The sequence below is a fragment of the Pleurodeles waltl genome, chromosome 8 (assembly GCF_031143425.1).
Source record: "Pleurodeles waltl isolate 20211129_DDA chromosome 8, aPleWal1.hap1.20221129, whole genome shotgun sequence".
In the NCBI taxonomy this organism is placed as follows: Eukaryota; Metazoa; Chordata; class Amphibia; order Caudata; family Salamandridae; genus Pleurodeles; species Pleurodeles waltl.
In genome coordinates this window covers 852,969,157-852,993,759 of record NC_090447.1, presented here as the reverse complement: position 1 = coordinate 852,993,759, position 24,603 = coordinate 852,969,157, and the positions used below count along the sequence as shown (strand labels likewise).

The window sequence follows — 24,603 nt, the reverse complement described above, 5'->3', positions numbered from 1 at the left end:
AGAACCAAAATGTTGTGTAGGTAAGTGCACATAGGTAAGTACAGATTTATTATTCTTAACTCTAAATCTAGATAACTTGAAGCTCTAAATGGGCCTGCGGTACTAAAGGACTTTACAGTTGTAAACTGTGTGATTCAACAAAATCAATGGGTTTGCCACTGCAAAATCCCTATTTTTTAAGGACAAAATCCATTTTACAAGTCACAAAAGTGTTTCTGATTCATAAAAAGGGTTTTGCAACCCATACCGAAACGCCATATGAAAGGGGCATTCAATCCAATTTGCAATTTAGTAACCTATGCATCAATTGCTTGCAGTCACAATGACGGTCCCAAACCATTGACTAGTTACCAACTCCTTAAAGGAGGTGGTAACTGATTCACAAAGGGGAATGGGTCCCATTAAGAATCGGGTCGGTAGCTTCTGGGGGATAGGCAGTGGTCCAGGAGAGCACTTCCTGCTTTTTCTGTAGTTATCACATACAGAAACGCCTTTTTTTTTTCAAAGCGGCATCAGTTTTAAGCCATCTGCAAATCCAAGCAAAGGGATGGCGTTCCTCTGCCCTTGCAAGCAACCATCCTTGTGTTTGAAGCCCATCACAAGGGGTCTGTTAGAAACTGGGTCTCTAGTTGACTGAGGTATGCCCCCTGTCCAAGAAGGGACAACAGTCTTAGTCAGAGCAAGCTAGTTACACACCATAAATCAACCTGTGCTCATTCTCTGGTAGTTTGGCACAGAGCAGGCAGGCTTAACTTAGGAGGCAAAGTGTAAAGTATTTGTAACCAGAAAATCTAGTTTAAAACATTGAAAAAGAGACCAACTGAATTTGTTAGTATCCCAACAAATTTACTTCAGATGATGAACCACACTTTTCAAATAAAACTGCAGTAAAATATGACTCAACAAATGCTTAGGACATTTAATATGGTCGTCGTTGATACACTGATGTATACTAGGAAACAGTGTAACAAGACTGCCATAGATGTTGACATTCACATAAAGAATAAATATTGAATTTTGGGAAACTTGATGAAAGGTCAAAATTTATTTTGGTAATCTATCTAATTTGGCCATAATTAAGAAAAGGAGAAGAAAAATCTTCTTTCTTTTTTAAATCAGCACTGTGGTAAACATAACTTAATAAATGCATAAGACATTTCAACATGGCCGCCATAGATGCACAGATTACAAAGAGGCCTGAAAGGAACTTTCCGGGTGTTAGCTTTTAATTAAGATCATATGAGTGGTGCAAGAGAACATGATAAGATCTGTAGGGTTGTTGCTAAATGGAGTTCTGTTACTGGGCAAGTTATATGCTTAGACCGTGTGGTAGGAGCTTGTTGGACTAAAATATAATTATCATGATACCTGATCTGATTCTGTATGATAGAGCGTTACAGAACTGATTTATTTGATATCTGAATGACTATGTATAATTAAATGTTTAACTGATATCCGATGTCTCACTAAACGCCCGTAATAATGGGGCTGTTTTGGTTTCTAAAGCATCATAGCAGTAGATTTCAACCCAGCAGCTACATTCTATATTCATGTGCAAACAGATTGCCAGTATATCCCTCTATTATGTTTTTCAAATTCCTGTTATATGTGATCTTTATTGGTTTAGACCAGTTATGATAACTTATCTTGATATAGCTGTCACATCAGATATTTCTATTAGTTTGGCATTTATAGGATTTCGCATATTAGGTTAAGATATCTAATATGGCAGTTATGGATGTGAGCGTTTGATTTATGGATAGAATATAGGTGCCTAGAATGAAAATCATATCACTAAATCACGTGACCATAATTCTTGTTTAGTACAATTTGGATTAAGGGGTAATTTTTTGGGGCACTAAAACTACAGAAATTTATGTAACATTAAAGGTATTAATATTTGGTTTGTTTATAATTTATTGACCACAATACAGAACAGTTGTCAGTTTGAAATATTAACTTGTCTTTATTCCTTCAGTCTCTGGGTAATATATTTACCATTCAAATAAAATTCAGATTGTGGTAACAGCAAAACTGAAATATCCATGTATATGCACATAGTAATTATGCAAGAGGAGAGTAAAATATATATGCTCCATTATTAATGGATATCAGTTTCTCACAAGAAATATAGACTTATAGGATAACTAACACTACAATGGAATAATATTGTAAGATTATGGCGACTTCAGCATGTGACTTTAACATGTTCAATAGAATTCTGAATGTACAGCATTTTAGGATATAGATATAATTTTGTATTAAATTCTGGTTTTATATGTTTATATGTTTTTAGCCCTAAGGAAGTCCGTTAGGGCGAAACGCGTTGGCTATGGATTATTTATCTTCAACATGAACGAATAAGGAATAATAATTTTAACAAGACTTGATTGTGGAATTATGTGACATATGATTCAACTTGAGAATATGGAAAAAATAAATTGGGATACTAACAGATATGGTTGTGTGCTGGGTCTCTTTTTCTAAATTTTATTGAAACATTGCTCATCATACAATTCAAGCATGGAAGCGACACAACCATCAAGTATCTTATACAGCAATGAGTGTCGACTTCTGAGAGATGGAGTAGATATACATATTCGTTGTGGTGCTTTTACGACCCAATCTATGACATACAACATACTTAATCTTGGCCCACTTGAAATGCAACCCCACAGTCTCCCGGCCATGCAGCCCACCATCAGTAGCCTCTATAGTCACACCAGACCCCCCAAAACTTCTCTCACGTTTTGGGGCAACTCCTGCTCTGGTATGTCACCAGTTCTGCCCTCTGGCACTAGTCTAAGTCAGACTCCCAGTCTTCGAGTCTGGGGGGAGTCACCATACCCCAGTTTCTACCTACATTTCGCTTGGCCACACCTATTGTGATCACCAGCCAGATTCCTTGATACAGTGTCTGGGATTTCTCACCTGATATTATCAGTAAGAGCCATTTAGGATCCAAGGGACTTTGTGTGACAAAACCCGGGATAATGTCTCTGTAATCTTCTGCCAATACACGGATATCACAGGACACTCCCATATGATGTGAAAGGAGGTACCTTCTTGCCCCACCCCCTGAGACACAACAACAAAGGTGCTCTGCTTATGCTACAGAGGAGGGTCCTAGAATAGCAGGACCCCTGTAATATGAGGTGAACCAGCCAAAACCGGACCTGGATCGCAATGTCCCTGGGGCTCTGGAAGGCCTCCACCCAATCATCATCCTCAGTGTCTTCCAAATCACCCTCCTAGTCCCCCTCAGTGTCACCAACGGGTCAGGGAAATTGTTAATCAGCTTTCGATAGATTACTGAAATAGCTTTTTTGGCTACAGGTTCTGTTGGAAGGCACCTGTCCAGTGGGTACATCTCTCCACTACACGGCATCAGGGGTGTGTCCCAAATGAAGGTAGCTATATTTCTCTGCCACAGCCAGCTTGAATTCTTGACGGAGGACCTCAAATTATACTATGGCCTAGTCTTCCAAATAACTTCCAGGTGTCCTGGACCAAATAAATACCATCTCGAGACACCTGTTAGGCCACCCACCTCAAGTAGTAGGTCACTGTCCCAAAGTGGAGTCACATCGGACAGTTTACCTTTCCAGCCCACATATTCCGTGGCCACCCTCCATACCCTGACTACTGTCTGAGTATATGCCAGAAGGGCACGCTCCTAACTCCTATGCTGTAGGATAGTTTCATGCCCTCTATGGCCCAGGGCCTCCCTGTCTACTCGGTAAGCTGGTTCCTGACGGCCCGAGAAGACCCAGTCATTGGCCACTAGCAGCTATGATGTCCAATAATACCTCAGGATGTCTGGAACTGCAAGGCTGCCGTAGTAGACCCCCCCTTAGTAGTTTATTCAACTTGATGCGTGGGGTATCCATTCCAAAGCAGTAAGCGGACCGCTTGGTTAATTGTTTTCAAAAAGCTCAGGAGGAATCTCGTATGGTGTATTTTGTGGGATGTAGAGGAAGTGCGGTAGGGTCATCATTTTGTATAATGCTGCCCTAACCACTAGGGACTATGGCAGGGCCCTCCAATGTGTCACATCCTGTCGGAGTCTGTCTAGGTGGGCTAACAGGTTCCTGGATAAAAAATCCTGTGGGTTCTGGGTGACATAGATCCCCAGATATTGGAAACCCTCTAGCAGCAGCTGTGCTGTGCAGTCGGGTGGGAGGTTTAGGGTATCATCCAATAAGGGAAGGACCAATGATTTATCACAATTAATTCTGTAGTCCGAGTAGCCTTCAAAGATATCGAAGATCTGAAGTATCCTAATAATGGAGATGGAGGGTTGGGTTGGGTGGCATACCAGGACATCATCTGCATAGAGAGGGATGTGCTCCTCCCATCCTCCTTCTGCCCATACCCTGTGTATTAATGGATCTTGGAGAATAGAGGCAACAAGTGGCCCCAGTGACAGTGCAAATTTCATAGGGGAGAGGGAGCACTCCTGGCAGGTACGCGTCTGAAGGGCATATATGCGTGAGACTGCTCCATTAACCAGCACCCTCGCCAGAGGGCTATGATAGAGGAGTCTGACCCAGCCACAAAACCTAGTCCCAAAGCCTAATCGCGACTGCAGCAAAAAGAAAAATTCCACTCAATGCTGTCAAATGCCACTTTGGCATCTAGGACAATCAACACCGCTCAGTCTGTTTGTGGCTAGCGTGTCAGATGTAGCACTCTAGCTTTGTCCAGGTGTATGAGTGAAGTTATGACCTTGCGCTGTATGATCGCCAGGACCTTTGCAAGAGCCTTGGCCTCCAAATTGAGGAGTGAGATGGATCTATATGACCCACACTATGCTGGTGGCTTACCCTTTTTGTGAATGACCACAATGGTGGAGGTCCGCTGGTCAACTGAAAGGCAGCCCTCCACTTGCGCTGTCTGGAACATGTCTAGCATTGGCTTGGCTATTTTGTCTGTCACTCCCATATAAAGCTCAACGGGCAAGCCATTAGGCACGCTGCCTACCCGACTATATTTCACAGATAGCCGATACTCTTCAGCCATCAGGTCTGACTCTAAAGTCTACTGTTTCCCCCTGTGAGTGTGGGAAGTTTTATGTCTTTTAAAAGGTTCTCACAGTCCTCACCCGTCATTTTCGTTACAGGAGTATAAAGCCACTCATTACAGGCAGAAAAAATAGTGGCTATGGCTGCGCTGGTCGTCTGCCAGACCCCACTTGCATCATTTACTGCTAGCACCCATGACCGGTCCCTAGCACTCTTTTTCAGCCAGGCCAGCAGTTTGCCAGCTTGTCCCTAATATCGTCAGTGTTGTATTGCCAATGCATGGCCCTTGCCCTATTTTCAGCTACCATCCGTAGACCCAGCTGTCGGAGGTGTAATTGGTGGCAGTAGTTAGTCGCAGAGTCTGCCGATGCCTTGTCCTCCAGTGTCGCAATATCGTGCTCTATGGCTTCACACTTCAATTTTCTTTCCTTGTTTTTACCTGGTATCAGCGCTTGGGCCTGCCTCCGCACTACTGTCTTGTATGCATGTATGCTTGTATGCCTCCCATGGAATACAAGCCTAGTCTGCCGCCCCCTAAGTCCCAAAATAGGACTCTGTGTCCTGTCTGAGCTTCTCTTAGATACTCCTATCTCGGAGATGCAATGGGTCTATTCCGGGGCAGTGTCCTGTCACATGGCGGTCTGACAAGTGTGCCACCTACTAGGAAGTGATCACAGACGCTCATGATGTGTCACCGCTCAAAAATAGTTTATATTGCGTTGTGTGAGTATGCAGTTTAGGTGTGAAAAACTTTTTTCTACTTGTATTCAACATGACTAATTTCCTCTAACATTCCACAGAAATTATAAGTACTCAAAGGGGTTCCACCATGATGAAAGGTCACTAAATTTGTCCACTTGGCATGTCACACATGCTATAATGAATCAAATATTGAATCATTGAGAGGAGAGCTAGCATGAATCAAATTTTCTGGGAGTTTGTCATCTCATCCACGACATTCTGATTTCTTTGGCTTTGGACCACTCATTCAGATCCCTAGGCCATCCATAGACAGAGTGTATGAAATCCAACTTTTCTTTGAGGTCACCCCATATTGTTCATCTTTTGCTGTACCCTATTTTTGGTGTCTTTAGAACTTTGTGCGCGTTACCCCTGCTCACCAGGAGTAGAGTGCCTATGTCCCCTGCTTTAAACATAAGTGAATTAGTTTATTCCTAATCTGCACATTTAACATGCTGATTAAGCTCCTTGTATATGATGGGGAAAGGGCACCCAGAGCCTGGAAGTTAAGTGAATCTAGTGGATTGTAGAACCTGTTGTGCCATCTACAACAGTGGCATGGTAAACATGACTTTAGACCTACGCTGTGTAGCCTGACTGCTTTGTTGCGTAAACTGAGTATCTGGCTCGGCTCTGAAAGGTTTGTTTTCACACCCTAGTTTGACAACCGTGAACTTAGTTAAATGTATCAAAGACTGAATGTGAAAGACAGGCTTTTGTAGCCCAGACAAACCTCACCCAATACATAGTTGAAGTAGCATCTATGCTTTTGGGTTACTAACAGCCCCTAAACGGATATCCAGGGACAATGTGGTGATAAGAAAGAAACCTTTTTTGTTCTCTTCAACAACACACAGGCAAACTATGCCAAGAAAAATACACTAACTAAAAATTATCTTATTTCAACAGGTGAAAGCTGTTGCTAAGGGCATCTAAAATAAGCACTCAAAATACAATTAGAACAGCACAAATGCAGTTTGCCAACATCACAAATAGAATGAACATCTCTCCATGGTTAAAATGTCATCTAAAAACCTAACACCCTAAAACATGCTTCTAAGCGCTATGCCAGGAGAGCATGCTGTAGCATAACCTGTATCTAGATTTTCTTACAGAGAATGAGCACACTGTATATCTGTTTACAGCCAAAAGCTGCAATGAGAAGTAATAAGCGAAACTGTGTTCCGGACTCAGTCTCGATTTCAGTAGAAAGTGTGAAACAGCAGTATATATGGCACACAGGAGTTTCTTGCATCATAATCTGAAGTGAAGGACCTCTCCTGACAAGTGGCAAATGGCAGTCCTTTAATAATATATCTCATCAAAGATGGGTTTTCCACCACGTTAGGAATGTGTGGTATAACCAATGAGCAAACGAGAGAGAACAAAGAATGTTCACTAAGAAGGAAGACGGTTCATAAAATGCCAGAAGTCAGAAATACCCTTACAACTGAGCAATGCCAAGCACCACTGAGTAAGGTGCTAGTTTAAGACACATTCTTTTAAACAAATTAGGTAAAAATACAACAGTTCAGACTACATTGTTGTGGGTATTGTTCTTGTTTGACCTTGAAATTGAGATAACAAATTGATGGGGTTTTCTAATATGAAGCAGGATGTCTGGGTCCAGCTGATGACAGAAATAATTAATAGGTTGCCTACTGAATCCATTTATTAGGATTATATCTCGTTCTTCCATGTTGTCCGGGCTATGACCAGTAAAAAAAAAAAAAAAAATACAACTGTCACAGACTATGTGGGTTATGCATTGGTTGTAGTTTTGCAAGGGCCCTTTGTGCTTGTCCTCCCAGTACCCCACTGATCCCCTTGTTCTTGGACCTGGGTATAAAACGGATAGCCGACCTGATAAACTTAAGACCCTTGATGTATTGGGTCAGGCTATGGACCGTCCCTGAACTAGACATCTATAAAGTTTCACTCCTAGATCTGCTAACATCTACTAATTCAGCTTCTATTCCGTGGGTCAAGCATGTATCCACTTGGTTCAAGACATTGGGGCTAGGAGACTATTGGGAGAACCCTCACAAACTTGAGAAAGTCCATCTCAAAGCACTGAAGCATGTCTATTGGTCTTATTTGAGGAACAATGTTATTACTCACAAATCATGCGGTCGTTTAACCAACTCATTTATTGACACCAAATGGTACCCAAGGTTCGAACCCTATCTAGACGTTATACCTGATATTTTAGGCAAAAGCCTATATGCTAGATTTCGCTTTGGGACTTTACCATTGAAGACCGTGGTGTGTAGATGGGATTCAAATGTGACTAATGACACTTGTCCTGTGTGTGGTACTAATTCTGAATCAGTGGTGCACTTTATGTTCTTTTGCACTGCAAACATGGTTCCTAGGTCCAAGTGGATCCGCGACCTATGTCGAGAAATGGGAATCAGGGAATGTGCACTAGCACTGAGGATTTTAAAAAGTGATTCCACCAAAATGCTAATAATTTCTGTTAGTAAATATTTATTATCAGCATGGCGCATAAGGAATTTTTACATTAGTAAAAGATCAGAGGAACGAGTTCTTCCTGTTTAACAAGGCCAGAGGAGGTGATCACTTTTTACTTAGAACTACGATTTTAGGATAAATTTGTATTTTATTCTTTTAGGTGGTGTCACCATGTGGTATTATGCTCTTGGGATGGAATTGTATTTTATATTTTTATACTATATTTATGGTGATATTGATTATGTATTGCTTTGATGATCATTGATCGAATAAAGTTCTGTTGACACACACACGCATTGGTTGTAAAGTTTCTTTTTTTTACAAATCTATTTTTTACCGATGTATATTATCAGTACATTGAGATTTGTGTTTTGTTATTTTGTTTTCCTTTTTTGGAAATGGGACAAAGATTACATATTTGTAAAAAAAATGTCAATGGATTTTATTAATTATTAGTTTTTTTAAATAATGATGGAAGAAAGAAATAATGAAAGGAAATACCACAAGAAATACAACACCAGTCTTTGACTTTGTGGTTTTTTAATTTATTTATTTGGAAATAGACAGAGTTTGGAACCTGTTTTCCTGAGTACAACACCATACATTGAAACAAACCTACAACTAGACAAATTCAAGGGATAATCAATGGAGACCAACACACATTATGAAAACACATATTGATCATTGTCTAAATGGAGATACAGCCTTAATGCTACTAATTTGATAATAACAATATACTTTTATACCCTAAGATTGTTTTTATATGTTTTAATAAAGGTCTAAAAACTTAAGTGCAAAAACTACATTTCTGTTTAGTGAAACACTGAAAACTCCAAATTACCAGTCTCCACTCCACAAGGGATGTAGGATCTGCAAGTCCTTCTCCTCCCAGGGACAACATTGTAATGGGGGGCTGGGAAAACCACTACCAGTCCTCTTGGCCTCCAGGTGATGCAGGGAGTCCAGAGAAAGCTCTCTCTCCCCTGCAGGTCGTTCCACCTCTTCCTAATTTCCTCCAGTGTGCGCAGGTTGTTTGCTACAGCATTCACTCCATCAATTATTCAGGCCCATATTTGCCTTTTCTGAGCTATAGTTGTATTTTGTACTTGTGCTCCAAACAATTGTGTCTCTACTCTGATGATTTCATCCACCATGACTGACGATTCTACCTCTTTAAAATGTGGAATCCTCTTCCCTGACATAGTGAGTAACTAAAAATAAATCAAATAGTGGCTCACAAGTTCATTAAAGGTTTTAAAATTAGACAAATGACAAATGAAAAGGAGTGAAAATAATCTGCCTCCTAAGTGGCAAAATCTGCAGCAAAATGGTGTTCTGCAGTGGAATGGTAAAGAATTGTGGTCTGAAATGGAGTGTGTTTTATAGTGTGGCTTGCAGGTGTTCACAATTGACCAATATACATCAGGTGTGTGCTGCTGGCATCCATCTAATAGCCGCAGCCATAGTACAATGTTGAGTGGGTCCCGCATTAGACTCCAGCCGTCAGGAATCCACCGCCAGAACAATGTCAGCATGACTGTGAGACCTAAATATGCTCAGCGCAATCAACTCAGCACTGGAGTCCACTGCGTTAGCAGCAGGAGACCGTTTACAAAGCGGACTCCAATCTGTGAACGGGGACGGAGGTTCGGCTGCCATAAATTTAATGACAATGTCTCACTTGAAAATGCTCCTAGAGGAACTGTTTAGATATAGTTTGTCTACAACCTTCTAAATATGGGACCCCTTGTGTGTCGCTACAGAGTCAACACTGAGTCCTGATGATGGTCTGACAGATCTCTGACTGCCACCACAGGCCGAAACGTCAACATTACCTTCTCATTTGACAAGCTGAATGGAAAGTCCATGATATTGCTTGAACTGGGACTGAAAACCAGGCAATTGTTGTGCAGGACTGTGTCAAGAGGAGAGTTATAACCCCTTCCTGGATCTTCTGTTGGGATTCAATCTTTTAATCTAGTGGGGTTATAAACAGGGTTGCTGTTTATTAGATGGACATGCATTAGATTTGTTGTACATTTTTTGAACTTCCTGTATCCTATTGAGTAATATATTGGATTTTAACAGTACGGAGTTGTTTTATTCATTAATTGAAGACTGGATCATATGTACAGAAACTATATCTAAACAATTCCTCTAGGAGCATTTTTAAGTGAGACATTGTCTGTACCCAGTTGTTAGGGGAATACTGGGTTGCCCCTAAGTGTGTTCATATACATTTAATGATGGCAGTCAGAACTCTGTCAGCTTGATGGAGTACTTGAAACCACGGTCACGGCAGGATGACAGAACTCCAGTCAAAATCTAAATCAGTCCCTAAGTCCAAAAAGAAAATATTTGAGCAGGACAATTTGATGGGTGTGTCTAACATACTCTCCATACCGTCTGCCTGAAATCGCACCTAGGTCCCGGTCTATTGCGACCACAGTCTATCATTGGCACTGAGTACATTTATGTGCTATTTCTCCTTAAATATTTATAAAATCATATCTCTGGTTCCAGTTATTGTTTTTTTGTCATTTTTGTTTCTTTCTGTCTATTAAATATTAATTCTTACTCTATATTTCTCATTTGTTTTGGTATATTTATTGTTTGGAATTTTTACTTTATTGATGTTTAGTATTGCATAAATAGTTTACACATTGCCTTAAGTTAGGCCTGTTAGCACTGGGCCATAGCTACCAGGAGGTTGAGCACAAGTTAATTTAGTGACACTTAGGGTTGCCCCAAGACAAGGGTTGTGATTATTTCTTTAAATAGGCAGTCACCTCCCCCAAATAATAATTCATTTTCTTCAAGGGGTTCCACACTTAACATTTGAATAGCCATCCTACGTCTTGCCAGTGCAAGCGACAATAACAATGCTTTTTTACATATTTTAGAACTGCTCTTAAAAAAGACAGATCACTAGTAGGCACTGATGGGTTTTATCTATTGAAACAGAAGTTGTGGTCTCTATTGTTTACTAAACCTAATTCAACCATTTAACTATTCATGGACACTACTACACTAGAAAATAAAAGGTACCTGCTGGTGCTTCACAACTGGGACAGTTCTAACTTTTATTCCCCTTGACTTTATGCCCTAAGGTAGGGGTGACATATATACGTTGCTGGATACTCATCATTGTCAACTTAAATCTGTCATGACAGGACAATTTATAACGTTTACAGAATTTTGAAATTTTCTTATCAGAAATGTTAGTGCCACAGTCCCTTCCCCATGGTGTTCTGAACTCAAGAGGTAGTTTTGGAATGTCCTCTCAGATGGACCAGTAAAATATTGATATCATTTTTGTGCCCCACATCTCCCTACAAATCATTCAGTACGTGTGAGACTTGAGATTCATCAGGAGTTAATTTTCCTATATTCCATGTTCTTTAAACAATCAGTTGTAATGCAAATACCATGCTAGGATTTCACATTATACAGTTTTGAGCTTCTACAAAATGATACTTTTCTGAAACATATCTTTCGTTGGAGACAGGCCTCATTTTGCTACCTTGCAAAGTGCATGTCTACCAAACTAATAATTCTAGGTGACCTTAAACACATTTTCCACCTTTAGGTACACCAGTGTTTAGTCAATTGTCCCATTGTCAACATGAGCTAACCTACATAGATTTTGTCCTTTGTTCCTGTGCTGAAGAATGCACTGGTGAATCAATCCTGGCAATCAAACCTTCATAAAATTTAACAACAATTTTCAAATTATCTTGTTGTCTGTGTTAAGCATTAATAAATAAAAATGCCTTCTAAACAAAAGGGTCACTAATAGCTACGACCATCATAATAATTTTAGCTTCATGCATGGATTTTTTGAGCATCACATTTTCCTGTACCTCCTCCAAAATCTTACAGGAATCTATTCATCAGAATAGCTGAATATTTCTTATAGAACTGGAGTTGGTCCTCACCTGGTCTTTTCCCCATTTTACGTTGTTTCAATGTTGCAAACAAATCATTAACTGCTTCTGACTCCTCGCTCTATTCAATAGTTACATTGGGTAATTTCCCCCTCCTGCATCAGCTACCCCATGCCAGCCAAATTAGATGACTCCAGTGAGTACAGGCACCTCACGTAGGTACAAAATATTTGATTAATGCCTTCCTGTCTGTACATGTTTTGACCAATACTAATTATCTATTGTTATACTGCATGTGTGCTGGACTCCTCTTTCAGGAGTGACGACATCAATTTACTATGGAGCCAATGTAGAAAGGATTTAACCTACAAACATTGTAATCTCTTCAGCAAAAGCTAAATTTTTAGGCTTTAGAAGCTAATCTCATATCTTGTGTCTTAGCACTTTTCACCAGCTCTTTTTCCAGTGTTATCATTCACCCTCAATATGCACAATTTGCTATTTCTTGAATCTGCCTTATTTCTATTCTCCTCCTTAGTTTACAACTCTTTACTACCTCCTTATTGGCCTCTCATTCAACTACCCTAGAAGCACTTGATCCCAAGTTCACATCAAAATAGTGCTGTAATTATGTGCGGAGCTCATTTATGAATATAGCACCCGACAATATATTTAGAGGAAGCGTGTATATCAGAGCCATAGGTCTGACATAGGTTCTAGCATAAGTTACTACAAACAGAGAATGGTCAGCGAGCACCCTTCCTAGACAGTATGTGGTGCTAAATCTGTCACAGAAAAGTCGCTGATTTATATGTATCACCTATCCTAAAGCAATCTCTGTGAACCAACAGATAAAATAAGTAAGGCTGCTCTCTACCATGTTGCAGCCACCAACTAGGCACCTTGTCCTTGTCCATGTCATATAGGATCCTTTTTAGCGTCCTCTACTTTTGCCCTGTGCATACAGTAGCTTGTAGTTTTAGTTTTAGGTCTAAATTATCATCCATAGTACAATTAAAGTCTCCTAACCCAAATCATCAATGACTCTGTCTGAGTTGCATACATTCTCATTAAATGTGGATAAAATGTAACATTATCAATATTAGGGGCAGTCAAATTAAGCAAGACTATGTCGGTGTCATGCAGCTTGCCTACCAACCTAATATACCTACCCAAGGGTCAAATGCTACTTGACTGGGGTGTAATTATCAATGGTGCCTCAAGTGCTGTGGCACCAGGGTCCAGCGGTATGAAGGGCCCAAGTCTAACTAATTAATTACTGTATTTACCATAAAACCAGGGAACGATGGGCATAAAGCCCTTGTTTCCACTGTTGACCTTGCTGCTTTACCTCTCAAGAGTGGGACTCTGCAGCCAATGAAATTCCTATCCTTATAAAAAGGGTTATGTTGTAAGTATGGCTAAATCCTTCCTCCCTATCCTCTGTACTTTCCTATTTTCTTCTCCCAAGAGATGTGTTTTATTTGTACGAAGGTGGAGTAGACCCCATGTAGACAGAGGAATGTCCCACTTCCCTTCTCTTATGATGTTTATTTAGCTCCCTGACAGTCAAAGACGCAAATCTAATAGCCCTTCTCCCTGACATCCTTTGTGCATTAGCTGTGCACAATCCCCCCACTCCAGACCCTATTTCAGAAAGTCCCAACTGTCATTCATCTATATATATTATTTCCTACCAACCATGCATTGGCATGTTCCATAATCACAAAATAACGTTTAATATACACCCTAGGACATAAAGTCCTGTGTCCAGACTTGGTTCAAGATATCTTGTAATGAGAGGAAAAATCATCATGATCTTTTGTTCTCACTCTCTCAGCTGCAACTTCAAATCAGCTAAAAAAAATAAAGAAGAAGCTTGTAATATTTGTCAACTGGGACTCCTTAGAGCACTATGTTGATACTCAGTCCAGCCTTAAGTCCTAAGTTTGAGGTGGGCAATAATGGTGGTATAATAAATAACAAAAGCTAACATTTCGGTCACATATACAGTAGACTTGCAGTGCAACTGTCCATGCCCAGGGGTGTGGAATTCCTATAGCCCGACACCCAGGATATATTGTTTGGGATAATGGACAACAAGATTTATTGTTTACTTTGTCCTTGGGACAAGTAGGCCCAACCGCCTACAGCACAAACCCTTTGGCTGCCAGTTTACTGTAACATATTATGGAGCAGGGAAGGGTATTGTCAGCAGTTAAGGTAATATTTGTGCTCACATGTTAGTACTGTTCAAACTTGTACTTGTGGTTCATTAACGCAAAGCCTTTATTATTAGGGTGAGCACTCCAAGGGAATGTTATAGGTTTGGACTGCATTACCGAAAATGTGTACATGTTTCCAAAGTTTAAACATATGAGGCTACATATAATGTTCCTATAATGCTCTCCGATTACAAGTAAATATTTGAAGATACTGAAAGCAAGATTAATGATTCTTTGCTTTCAAAATAAAATGTTCACAAAAATGTAATTTAGAAAAAAAAATGTTTTGCTAAAATACTGTGACATTTTAGGCACCATTTCTTTGAAACATCATTTTATAAAATGTGTTTATACATGCTAGAATAAAAACATGGAATGGAAAATTCAGTGTAACCAGTGTTAACACGATTATGGAGAAATGTTTAAATAAACAAGCATTGGCAAAGCTAATAGGTCTAAAATTGGTGGGCACTGAGCAACCTTTTGGTTTTGTCAATGCATGTCTTGTTTTGACATTATTTTTGTAAAACTTTATTGTTCTGGGAACTGCTGGGCCCTCGCCATTTTACCTAACATTAGCAAAAAGCAAAAAAAGTTTTGGTCTCAAAAAGCATACATTGTCACAGTAGTTCCTGGCACTAAACAAAACTTTGCGTGTATATATGCTCCTTCTGAAAGAGAAGTAGCCTGTTCAGTGAAGCCAGCAGGTAGAGAGATATCATTTTAATATTTACGAAAGAGACCAAATGAGATGCCCAATTCTTAATGTCAAACGTGGACCCATAGTATATGTCCTTGTGTTAGTGTAGATTTATGGCTTTCATTAATTCACAAGAAATTACATTAGTAGGCCAGGAAATTGTACTCCTAGAAAATATTTGTGAACTCCATTTTAGAACGAGCAAATATGCATGTGTAGATTTGCTTATGCAAATATCTGTTGAGCAAGTTTACAAGTTCACTTTCCCACAACCACTTTTTTTTCAACCCTAAATGTCCAGCCTTTTCCAACATGGGATAAGATTAGAGAAGAGCTGGTAGAAACCCCATCAACATACAAGTTACTAGGTTTGCAATATACTCAAATTGGGTCTCCAACCGTGGAACTTTTGCCTTCTGCTACCTCCAGTCCCAGTCTGCAGATCTGCGGAAAGGTGACAAAATAAGGGAATTGCTAATATTCAAGCCCTACTATAGTACAAGTCCTGGCATAATCAGAGAGGCAATTATCAGAGCTCTTACATAATGAGATTGCTGCCATAATTTGTTGCTGCACTACATGCCACCAAAGGGACGAGTGGATTTTGTTACAGAACAAGTAGATTTATTAAGTAACCTGTCGCATGAGCAAGTATTTTATGAAATTCCACACCCCTGCATGCCCCCGTCATATTGCCAAAGAGATAGATTTCATCACACCACTATTTTCTGTATGTTGTCTTAGCTAAGAAAAAAATATTCACTCTGAAGCAAATTCACGCTTCACCCATTTGCTGAACGATTCCTGTCCTCAGAAAAGTAACTTCCAGAACAGAATCTGAACAGGGCCTGCAAGTCGACACTCAAAATGGAACATAATCTTTATTAACCTAGCAGGGAAGACAGGCTAGGTAATGTGTTAATGTGATAAATCTTTACACTGATCACATCTTCATTGGACTAGCCAGGTTCGATTTATACAACAGTCTAGCTTACTTAATCTTGCCTTTAACTAATGTTTAATTAAAAACCATAGGGCTAATTTAAGAAAAGTGGCGCTGCACCCAGTGCAGTGCCACTTTCCTTGCGCCCCCCCTACCACCACCATGTGTGCGCCTTATATAAAATATGGCACACCATGGTGCAGGGTAGGGGGCAACAGTATTTGATCTACTCTGCAGAGGTAGAGCCAACATTTTGGCACTACTCTTGCAGAGTACATAGGGGTCTATTGTATTCAATGGCATGCTCCCTTTTAACGCCTGCTGTAAGCAGGCGTTAAAGGTGCAGAAAAAAATCTCTTAGAATTCCTTGCACCATTTTTTCAGCCCCCCTAACAGGCGAGCGCCCCCCTTGCATACACTTTGTAAATTTGGTGCATGTAAAAAGCCACTTTAGCGCCGCCGTAGCATAAAAAAGAATGAAGCTATGGCGGCGCTAAGGTGGTGCTAGGGCCTCTTAAATCAGGCCGCATTTCTCATTTTTTTCAATAACAAGTTTTTTTTGTCCCAGATCGTCTTGAGACATACCTATAATCAGTAGCACAACTAACCAAAATTGAATATCAAATCGTGGGATAAACTTCACAATTTAGAGTGAGTGACGCAACATGGCAACCACCACTTATGGGACACCCCGGCTAAGGTAGTAGGCTTGTACTTTAGTCACTATCTATGTTACTCTCATGACCTTTGCCCCAATTTTCTTTCATTTTCCCTGATGGATTTACGTGCAATACTCTAAAGCCCCAATTATCAGTAGTCTGGATTTGGGTGTAGGGGTACTGTGTGACTGGAAATATTGACTCTGGGCAGTATTCAAACACCTGAATATGCAGTTTCTAAGATTCTGTCCCCAGAATGGAGATTAAATCATGGAAGCCCTGCCATGCAATCTCTTCTCCTTAGCTTAAGCAGCTCCTAGATGTAGCCATGGAGATAAACCTGTAAACCCCAATTGGCATCCATTTTTGACATTACATTTCCTTTACTATATGTGGGTTCACTTTCAAGTTTACGACGTTATGACGTTCAAACATCCATAAATAGGAATCTAACATGGTGACCATTTGTACCACCTCACTTTAACATTGTGTCAGATGAAACAGCCCTATTCTTTCCCCACTCTTTTCTAATGTTCAGGTTTTTTGTTAATGGTGAGCACTAATTACAGACTCTAAACATACATAATTGAGGTGTATCTTGCAGGGCAATACTATTTACACTTCCCCGACATGCTCCGTTTATCATCGAAACAGCTATGCAGTCCTTGATGTCATAGCATGCCTCACTAGATGACTGACCTTTTACCACATTGGTGTATTTGTTATGATGAAGCTTCTAACTTCGAGGTCCTTCAGATTACTACTATCTGCTTACTCTCATTTCTACTTTTACTACTAGAAACCAATACTGTCTGTTTCTAGCTATCTATATTGTCTACCACTAATATACCCTTGCATCACCTCCTTACTAGTGCCCTGCACAGCAGCAATAATAAAATGACCTATTCGGTCACGGGTGGTATATGGACTCAACACACACTTTATTGCACTAGTGCCATTTAATCTGCTTCACAGTGACTTTATTGGTGTGATCGTAAAAGAAAAAAGACTGTTGTGTGTTAAACAAAATAAGTACCCACTTGATGTACAAAGGTGTCCTAGATACACTAAATTTGGAAACTGAATTTGTACTAGGTCTCTCACAGAAACACATATATTGCATTTGAAAGCCTTGGAAAAATCCTATTTTACCTAAAACATACTTTTTTATTTCAAAATTATCTTATTAGTTTTCCGGGTAGGGTACAAAAGAAAAGAGGGAAGTAATAAAGGGGGGCAATAAACATTTGTTATAAATGGTGTACTGTTTTGTGTGTGCATACATGAGTAGTACAAATGGACAGAGGTATAAAATCCAGATGTTATTTATTTGACATCCTTAAAACCGTGGACGAGATTAGATCCTTATATGCAAAAAATCAAGACTCCTTGACTTAGTACATAAAACATACTTTTAATGCTTTGCCCGAACGTGGACCAATTACAGCCAAATAAAGAAACAACCACTGAAACGTTATCTAGTTTAAACGTATTATTAAAGTCACTGGATGAATGCACTGGTCTTGAAGTACATTTGGATCTTTTGATAAAATTATATGTTAGTTCAATTTGCTGAACCATTTCTCTTCGAGAAGAGACAAAATGATTGACTGGATTCCACCGAGACTCCATAAGCATTACAATCTTCAACTACCACACTTTCAGTTTACTTAACAGTGTGCTCAGTACCACAATGCTAAGGGTACCTTGTTTTTATATATTTTTGGATTGCATTATACAGGAAAGACAGTCTCTTGCATCCGCCAACCAGAATGTCTAACATGTTCGCATATCCAAAACTAGATAATGGGCACCATTTTTGCAATCTTTGGATAATCAACATACAAGACATTTAGAAATTCATATGTCTATGGTATGGACACCTAGCTACTCGACTCCAGAGTTCCTGGCTGACAAAAAAAGAATATCTCCAGGAAGTTGGAAAAAAGGTAAATCCGGACTAGACAGAAAGAATTTTGTCAGCTTTTTAAGTGAAGGGTTTTTTAACCTGGTCTTTGACCAGAAGGTTTTGCTCAAATATTGTGGTGATACTGTAGTTCAAATTGAGGGCCTGATTTATACTTTTTTTAGCGCTGCATTTGTGTCATTTTTTGACCAGGCCCTGAATTCTAACCTCTGACAATCACTTGTGATAGCAACCCACTGTTGTTTTGCCCACCATGCCACCTCGGATTAGACAATCCCTTTTAACAAGCAGTTTATATGGGCAGGTACTGTCTGATTCAATACATTTAATGTGCAGAATACTTGCATTTCTCAGAAGCAAACAGGTACTCGAAATAGTGAGCACCTGCGCTTCTATATTTCCATTTAAAGCACTGGTGTTACTCCTGAACTAAATTTCACTTTGCAGAGCCTCATGCACTCCGAATGGAACACTGTATCACTCAGTTCACTAGACTACTGAAAACTGCACGTTTCATGAGAACGTCGGGAGAATATCAAGTTTGGATTCATATTACAAATCTGGCTGGACTCTGTCATGAACTTTAATTCTAGTGTTATGTTTTGTTATGTTTCTGTTCCAGCTCTCAAAATTAGCCTACTGATCGTGCAGCACATTATAAAACTGTTCAAAGAAGATACCTTAACAATGGAATTTTCTGAAGAGCCAAAAGTCTACTTACCTTTCTATAAATCATATGACACATAGCAACTCGCAGCTTCATGCCAGTCCGAAGAACTTGATAGTAATACAGATGGTGCAGTACAGCCAGTACAAGCGTACAGATGGACAGAGCAGCAGCGTTGATGTATGCATTAATCATGGACGATTTGTTACTGGGATCTGATTGCTCGAAATGTATGATAATATTTCGTAAAAATATTGGCTGTACTACTTTGAAACCCTCCTAAAAAGAATACGAAAAAAAAAAGAAAATGAACGTCATATACCAACTAAAAACCTCTTATCTAAGCAACAGCACTTTAGAAGCCATGGGTTCTCAAGTACTCAAATGTACTATAACATGCTTAATACAAACAGATTTTAAAGCATTTGATACCTAAAGATATTGTTAAAGCAATTTATTAAAATCTGTTTTACCTTTGTGTTTAAATTTGAATAATCCACACATAGCACTGCAAAAACAACAGAAACTCGTCACAAAAATGATCATACAAATTGGACTCAGCCAAGCCAATTACATTGCCAGTTAAGGACCTGGTCTACCATGGATCGTATTACAGAGAGTGCCCTGGGGGCATAACGGGCATGTGTGCCTGCTTTGTGCGCCCACGGGGCACTTTGGTATTACAGAAGGGGTTCCAGACAATTGCCCCTTCTGTAATGATAACACTGGTGCACATATAGAGCCAGGACTATCATATTAGAGGGCATTCCTTCATTTGCTTGGGGGCCAGGTCCCTTGCAAATTAGGGAATCACTTTGCCTCTGCATCTGCGCAGGATTATGGACGCAGGTGCGGACGCAAACATGCTTTTAAGGGGGTGCACTGAAAATGTGCCATGTAAAGATGGCACACTTTCAGTACAGCTCCCACATCGAAGCCCTCTGGCGGGGGATAGAGAGGGGTCACATGTAGCACCCCTCTCTGCATCCCCTTGAAGGTGGGTGCAGTCACTCACTGCACCCACCTGCAAGGGGATCTCTCTCCCCTCTTGAAAGTGCAGGCAGGCTGCTGCCTGCACGATGAAACATGGAGCAGCTTTGAAGCAGCAGCTCTGTATTTCACTTGAATGCTCTGCCCCCAGGGCAGTACGACTTCACGGCTGCCCTGCTATAATAAGACACACTTTTCCTGTTTGACCCCAGCGCACCTGTTTTAATGTGCGCTGTGATGCAAACAGGGAAAGTGCACCTTTATAGTAATATGGGCCCAGGGGTCTTGAAATTGGGGTGTGAGCCTCAATGAGGGGGTTGGAGGGGTGACGAAGCTGCAATTTTCACACAGCCCCTAAGGACTATTGAAAGCCTTCAGAAATATGAGGGTCCCGCGCATCTACTGTGTAATGTATGATGGAACAATGCATGTGTATATCACACATGCCTTAACAACACGGTCCCAACAACAACCAGGTTTTTACCACGCATGACTTAACAACATATTCTGTTGTAAAAGTATGTTTGGTAAAGGAACATGCGTGGTAAATTCTCTCCCGCCCTGCCCCCTTACACCTGATACCATACTCCACTCCGCCCAAGCCCTTAAGACTGCCCCTTCCACCCCCACCCTGAGCCCTAAACCGCTCCACCCTGAGCCCTAAAAGTAATTCTGCTGTGTCCTAACATCTACCCTGAACTCTCACCCCCACCCTGAACCCTAAAACCTACCTCGCCCTGTCCTAAAAACTACCCCAACCCCCTCTGCCCCTGCCCTGAACTCTAAAACCTATCCCACCCTGTCCTAAAAACTACCTCAACTCCCCTGTCCTGGACCCTAAAACCTACCCTGCCCTGTCCTAAACACGACTCGACCCCCGTCCTGAACCCAAAAACCTACCCTGCCCTATCCTAAAAACTAACCCTCCCCCACTCTGTACCCTAAAACTGACCCCGCACTGTCCTAAAAACTAACCCTACACCCCCACCCTGAACCCTAAAACCTATTGTGCCCTGTCCTAAAAACTACTCAAACACCTTCCCTGCCCTGTACCCTAAAACCTACCCGCCCTGCCCTAAGAAATACTGACCCCCACCCTGTCCCCTAAAACCTACTCTGCACTGTCCTAGAAAATACACTAACTCCCCACCCTCGCCCTGAACAATAAAACCAACCCTGCCCTGTCTTAAATACTACCCCGCCCCCCGACCCCACCCTAAACCCTAAATCCTACCCCACACTGTCCTTAAAACTACCCCGAACCCGCCACCTGAAAGCTAAAAACAACCCCATCCTGCCATAAAAACTACCTGCCCCCAACAGCTGTCCTGTATCCTAAAAGCTACCCCAAACTGTCCTAAAAACTACCCCGACCCTCGCAACCCTAAAACCTACCTTGTCCAGTACTAAAAACTACCCCGACCCTGCCCTGTCCTAAAAACTACCCCAACCTCTCCCTCCCACACCCAGTCTTTGCCTCAGCCCCAGTTACCTCTCTCTCCTCTGCTCTCTGCTTCTTCCTGTTCCACCCGAACAGTTAGACCGCTCTCTCTGCCATCACCACACATGAGTGATAAAGGCGTGCGTGCTAGATGCATATGCATGGTAACAGCAGTGTGGTAAAAAAATAGCTTTGCATTGTCTGCGTTGTAAGTGATGTTTCTCCTACGGAGCCCTAAAGTGAGGTTTTTGAGGCAGATTGTAAATCGGATTAAGAAATGCACATTTATAAATCAATAACATTCAATTCAGTTCAATTAGAGTCAATAAGGAGAGTTTGAGTTCTATTTCAAGATTGTATTGAATAATTAGGTCATTAATTTCGTTCTTAGCAATGTATTATTCTTGATAATTTACAGAACAAAGCATATAGCGTGTCATTTAAAATCTAATCCCTAATCTAATCTATTTTCAGGGAAAATTAAAGTTCAGTAGAGCTCTCATCTCAGATATGAAAGCATATAGTTTTCTAATAGAGCATCTCATAGGAAAGGAACTGAGAATTTCATTGGAATCGTTCAGCAATAAACTTGTGCAGAATAAATCAGCCTCAGAATAAATCCAAGACATCAGCAAAACAAATACGATAAAAGGTGTCAGAGTGCTCTCTGAAGCCACTCCACCAGTCTGTAACTGCTGTCTATCAAAGGAAAGGGTCCAGATCTGTCTATTAAAAAAAACAAAAAAAACATGCTTTTATAACATTATATACTGCAACAAATTATGAAACTAGGTTAGATAATCTTCAGCTCTGTTCAATGAGAGCTTGATGCCTTCAGGTGAACAGGAGCGCTTCCGTCGAGGTGGCAAATTTTAACAAAGAACATTCTAAATGTACAATACATTTAATTATTATCTAACGTAGAATGAAACATGCTGGTTTCTTCTGACCAACTGTTGTCTCTAAGGGGAAAGAATCAAGGTAAGTATGATACAAATTTTAAATGATTTCACTTCGGTTTACATTACGTTTTTCTGACAAAGCCTATTCATAAGGAAACAGTTTAAAGAATAATCTAGAATTGCATTAATTCGTCTTGTATGTTAAACTGTTAGGAAACAAAGCTTTAACAATTTTTCTATTCATTTAATTGTTACCATAGAGCGGTTACATCAAGAAATGTTAAACATATGATTATGACACAGTTCAAAACTAACAAAAAGGGAAGAAAGAAAAATGAATTTGTCCTTGTCAGCAGTTCAGCCAAGTACATGTTGTTGTGCAAGTTTCAATTTCAAAAGTCACGTTTAAATGCAATGGTTAGTTAAGGCCTACAAAACCTTTTTGTACAGGTTAATAATATAATGATTTTATTATTTTAAAAGACACTCTATCAGGAGCCTGAATAGATCTCTGGGGTGGTAGGGTAGGGTGGTGGGGGGTGGTCTCTAGAACATGAACAGCATGTATTATGCGCCTAGAGAATAGAGACAAACTTTGCTTAAAACAATGTTGTGTTTTAGTGAAAGAAAACAACAGTGGAGGTAAGCCACTCTGTAATGGACCATCAGTATTATATTTTTCACTCATTAACTGGCTGGAAGTAGTATTCAAAGTGGTGGGGTCGGGGGTTAGTGGGAGGTTTTGGTGGGCAGTAAAGGGATTCAAATAATTATGAAAAGTTCCTCCCACCATTTCTGATAAAGGATCACATTGTGGATACTTCTATATTTTTGAGGAGTCCAGGATGCGACTAGCAGTTCAGCAATCATGTATTTGACCGCATTTCTAAAAGGGATGACTGATGAAACAGTAATGTGTGAACTTCTATATAAATCCTAAGCAGCTATTTTTATACAATAATTATGAGAAAATGTGTTTGTCGTGTGTGCGTGTGGGTGGGTGGGGCAGTATTAAAAATATTGCTCTATACTCATTACTGTACCATCCATTCATCTAGCAGTCCATCCATACATCCATTTATCTCACCCATTTATCAACCCACAAATTAGTCCATTATTCATTTCTTTAATTCATATATCCATCTTTGAGCATCTGTCACCCTCTATTCTAAGGAGGTAAGAATAGAGAGTGACAGCAATAATAACTGTTGTGTGATATCAACATTAAAGGAATGAGGTGGAAGGGGTATAGCATAAACAAAGTAAAAAATGAATGAGAAATAGGCGGAGGGAGAGAGTCAGAAGGGAAACTGAACTTCAAGAGAAAATGTGTTCTGTAACATATGAATAAGTTCCTTCTGAATCAAGAATCTCACCAGTATTCTACCATAGGCCTATCAGTGCTAGAATGAGAAATCAATTAATAGTGGCATATGCCATTTGGGTGGATGCACTTAGAATTCCAATGTGTAGGGCAAATATAAGTTGCAATTTAAACAAAAATCTTGTTTGAAATAATGGACAAATTCAAATACGTAGATTAGCATGGGTCCACAGGAATGTCGGGTAAAATCACATGAAATCTGCATGAAACTGTATTCAAGACACATGAGTACATAAGGATTAGTAATATTCTGAAATGAATACTTGAAAAGCCATAAAAATTCCCTATGACATACAAATTCCACATTTATCCACCCTATCATCAAGCCACTCAAAACTTTTATTGTGTGCATTTTTCTAGCACTACCTAAACATGTCAGTGATTTGCTCTGATATTCTGACACAATTACACAAGTTTTCAGAAACAAATAATTTCCTCCTGTGGTGGTGCACTGTTGCACGCTGGTGGTAGCAGATCCCTCACTCTGATGTATGATAATGATAGTGGTGGAGATAGAATGATCTCTAAAAGGTAGTCCAGCTTGCTGGTGATGAGTGCTGGCATGATGGTCTGTTAGGTGTTCTGAGGCAATCATTTGAAGATCTTTTGTCACATGTGTAGGATCTGGAAGCAGGAGG

General features: G+C 40.2%; 1 protein-coding gene across 1 annotated transcript in view; it reads right to left on the bottom strand.

The window, feature by feature from the left end:
• The window catches only part of ABCC4 (ATP binding cassette subfamily C member 4 (PEL blood group)), a 1,378,868-nt gene that overhangs the window by 1,083,524 nt on the left and 270,741 nt on the right, over nt 1-24,603 (bottom strand). The window contains exon 4 of the mRNA XM_069205134.1: nt 19,303-19,527. Within this exon, the coding sequence (XP_069061235.1) occupies nt 19,303-19,527 (225 nt within the window). The remainder of the gene's footprint in view (nt 1-19,302; nt 19,528-24,603) is intronic.